This window comes from Poecilia latipinna, unplaced genomic scaffold (genome assembly GCF_001443285.1).
Source record: "Poecilia latipinna isolate Pla-1442-1.1 unplaced genomic scaffold, P_latipinna-1.0 Scaffold1021, whole genome shotgun sequence".
In the NCBI taxonomy this organism is placed as follows: Eukaryota; Metazoa; Chordata; class Actinopteri; order Cyprinodontiformes; family Poeciliidae; genus Poecilia; species Poecilia latipinna.
Window position 1 is genome coordinate 192,191 of NW_015113637.1, and position 3,388 is coordinate 195,578.

General features: G+C 59.9%; 1 protein-coding gene across 1 annotated transcript in view; it reads left to right on the plus strand.

Annotated features, from left to right (window-relative positions):
- dennd4b (DENN/MADD domain containing 4B) overlaps positions 1-3,388 on the plus strand; it is a 48,798-nt gene that overhangs the window by 40,150 nt on the left and 5,260 nt on the right. The window contains exons 18-25 of the mRNA XM_015050956.1: positions 353-494; positions 584-742; positions 942-1,158; positions 1,233-1,518; positions 1,668-1,772; positions 1,842-2,017; positions 2,095-2,251; positions 2,318-2,557. Of these exons, the coding sequence (XP_014906442.1) occupies positions 353-494; positions 584-742; positions 942-1,158; positions 1,233-1,518; positions 1,668-1,772; positions 1,842-2,017; positions 2,095-2,251; positions 2,318-2,557 (1,482 nt within the window). The remainder of the gene's footprint in view (positions 1-352; positions 495-583; positions 743-941; positions 1,159-1,232; positions 1,519-1,667; positions 1,773-1,841; positions 2,018-2,094; positions 2,252-2,317; positions 2,558-3,388) is intronic.

Genomic DNA, 3,388 nt, shown 5'->3' on the forward strand with positions numbered 1-3,388 from the left:
ACACACACACACTCACACACACCATCACACCCCTACACACACACACACACAGACACACACACAAACTCACACACACACACACACACACCTACACACACACACACCTACACACACACACGTTTGGGGACTTTCCATTGACTTCCATTCATTTCTACAGCCTAACCCCAACTGTAACTGAAACTCAATTCACACCTTAGTCCTAAATCTGACCCCTGACCCAAAACAGCGTACCCCTTATGGGGCCCAGGCTCTGGTCCCACAACGTAGCATGTGTCAGGAAAATGGTCCCCACAAGGTATTACAAACACACACACCACAAAGCTTCAGGCTGATGGCTGTATTCCCTCTTCAGGCTGTGCTGGAGTGTAAGTGGCCCTCGACCAATCAGGGCGGCCGTCTCCGCTGGGCTAAGCTACGGAACGTTCTATTGGCCGTGGCTCAGTTCAGGCAGCCAATCAAACAGCGGCGGAAGAGTAGTTCTGTGGGCTCCAGAGGTCAGATGTCTCGTAGTTCGTCCTGCAGGATAAAACGTCTCCGCTCTAAGCGATGAAGGTGATGAAGATGATCTTTGTTTCCATCCCAGGAGCCATGATGGAGCCCGATCAGAAGCCCCGCCCACAGTCCGCTCTGATTCGTCAGTCTAGCTGGAGCGGCCTGAGCGAAAGCTCGAGTCACGAGTCTCTGACCGGGTCGCTGGTGAAGAGCTCCAGCCTCAGCAGCATGAAGACGCCCACAGTCAGTGGTGAGCACTGCTAGCTAGAAAGCTAGCTGCGCTAACCCTGAGGCGCTAATTATGAACATCAGATATCCTAGACGTCTTGCTACTAAAAATGAGCCCACTTAGCATAGCAACAACACTAAGCTAAAAATAATCTCCACTATTAGCTTGTTAGCGACGTTTCCACAGATCAGAGCTGACCTGATGCCCTTTCTGCCCTCAGAGCTCAAAGTCTGTAAGAAGTCCCCCGTCCTTCACGGTTCAGGGACAAACGGGGACACGGTCCACCGGAAGCCCCCGCTGGGACGGAGAGAAGCCTCCGCTCCGCCTGCAGCGCCCCCTGGGGGAGTCGTGGTGCGGCGCAGTGAGGTCTGCCTTTCCACCTTCTACACCGAGTCGGAGCTGGACTGTAGATGTGAACCGGAGGAGAGGCTCAGCAGGTCAGTGTGTTCGTTCCTCCAGGCTTTCTGAGTTTATTCTCACCGATCTGACAGGATTCACATTCCGACTGCAGATCCGACAGATCCGGGAGCTCCGGTGGAAAGAACAAGGCCAGGACCGTAGACGAGAACTCCAACAACGTGTCGTCCCCGAGCCGAGGAGGCCTGGCAGGGAAACTGCAGCAGCTCCTCACACCGACCAAACACCGAGCATCGGTCCGGCGCGCCGCCAGCGTGGAAAACCGCCGGTCCGGAGGAGGGATCGGTCGGAAAGTGTCAGATCAGAGGCAGTCCAGGAAGTCCCAGGTGGCTGAAACACTGCTAAAGGCAAAGGAGCGGCTGGTGAACGCCACATCAGAGGTGACTGCATGTTCCGTTGAAGGCGATGAGCTGCAGATCCAGCGTCCTCCACTAGGGGCTGCTGTCCAGATCTTGCTGAGATGTTTCCCTATAGTTCTGGATGTGAAAGCCCCTCCTGTCATCTGGAATAACCAGGAATCTCTCCTCAGAGCTCGCTGTCAGTAGGAAGTGACCTGGACCTGACGGACACGCCCACCGCGGTGTATCCTCTGCGCAGGTCGTGGGACGCCAACCAGGAGGGGGCAGGAATCGAGGTAGTTCGGTCGGTGCGGTCGGTGAGGCGGTTTCGTCCGGGTGGGGCCTCACAGTGTGTTTGTGTCCAGGTTCTGATGTCCAGCTGCTCGCTGTGCCGCAGCTGCAACTCTCTGGTGTACGACGAGGAGATCATGGCAGGCTGGACGTCGGACGACTCCAACCTGAACTCGTCCTGCCCATTCTGCGCCGCCTCCTTTGTCCCATTCCTGAATGCAGAAATCTGCGACCCGGGGCCTGTCAGCAGGTACAGAGCCAGCCGACCGGACGCTCATGCACTCCTGGTTCTGTAGTGTCACCGGTTCTGCTCTTGCTCCTTCTCAGCGCGGAGCACTGCACCATGAACCTGGAGGATGAGGTGGAGAGCGCCGTGAGGCCCCCTAGTGGTCACGAGGCGTCCCTGCGGCCCCAGTGCAACGGGCTGAGCGACGACTCCAGCTCTGAAACCAGCACCTACTCCGAGACCAGCAAGGCCACAACGGTAACTCCCCCCGCCGCTGCCCCGCTGCGTCCCTCCTCACTGTGACAGGCTCCGCCCTCTTTCCAGGTGTCGTCGGTGGGAGGGACTCCTCAGGTGACGGTGGCCTACCTGAGCCCTCTGGTTCTGAGGAAGGAGCTGGAGAGTCTGCTGGAGAACGAGGGCGAGTCGGTTCTGGCCCAGCCTCAGTTTCTGGACAGCCACTCCATCATCTTCTGGAACCTGGTCTGGTACTTCCAGCGGCTCGGCCTGCCCAGCAACCTGCTGCAGCTGGTCCGGAGCTCGCCACTGGTCAGCCACTTCACTCAGGTGACTCTAAAGAACTAGTTCATGTTGGGAGACTCAAGTACTGTGAATATGAACTCATTCGCTTAGAAGGTTCTGCTGTCTGAACACAGAACCTTGATCCAGGTTTCTAATGACACAAGCTGCTGGAAAGTAGCTGGAGAAGCTGGAGAAGCTGGAGAAGCTAACCTGTAGCTTCCTTTTCCAGTTCAGGTTGTTTCTGGAAGGGCTAAAGTCCAGGAAAGCACCTGAATATAACTGTTTTTGGGGGGCCTCCACCAGGGGGGGGCTCCACCAGTGGCTCCTCCTCCACCAGGGGGGGCCTCCACCAGGGGGGGGCCTCCACCAGTGGCTCCTCCTCCACCAGGGGGGCCTCCACCAGGGGGGCCTCCACCATGGGGGCCTCCACCAGGGGGGCCTCCTCCACCAGGGGGGCCTCCACCAGGGCGGGGCCTCCACCAGTGGCTCCTCCTCCACCAGGGGGGGGCCTCCACCAGGGCGGGGCCTCCACCAGTGGCTCCTCCTCCACCAGGGGGGGGCCTCCACCAGTGGCTCCTCCTCCACCAGGGGGGCCTCCACCAGGGGGGTGCCTCCAGCAGGGGTGCCTCCAGCAGGGGGGCCTCCACCAGGGGGGCCTCCACCAGGGGGGTGCCTCCACCAGGGGGGGGCCTCCACCAGTGGCTCCTCCTCCAGCAGGGGGCCCTCCAGCAGGGGGGCCTCCACCAGTGGCTCCTCCTCCACCAGGGGGCCCTCCAGCAGGGGGGCCTCCACCAGGGGGGTGCCTCCACCAGGGGGGGGCCTTCACCAGTGGGGGGCCTCCACCAGTGGCTTCTCCTCCACCAGTTGCGGCTGCTC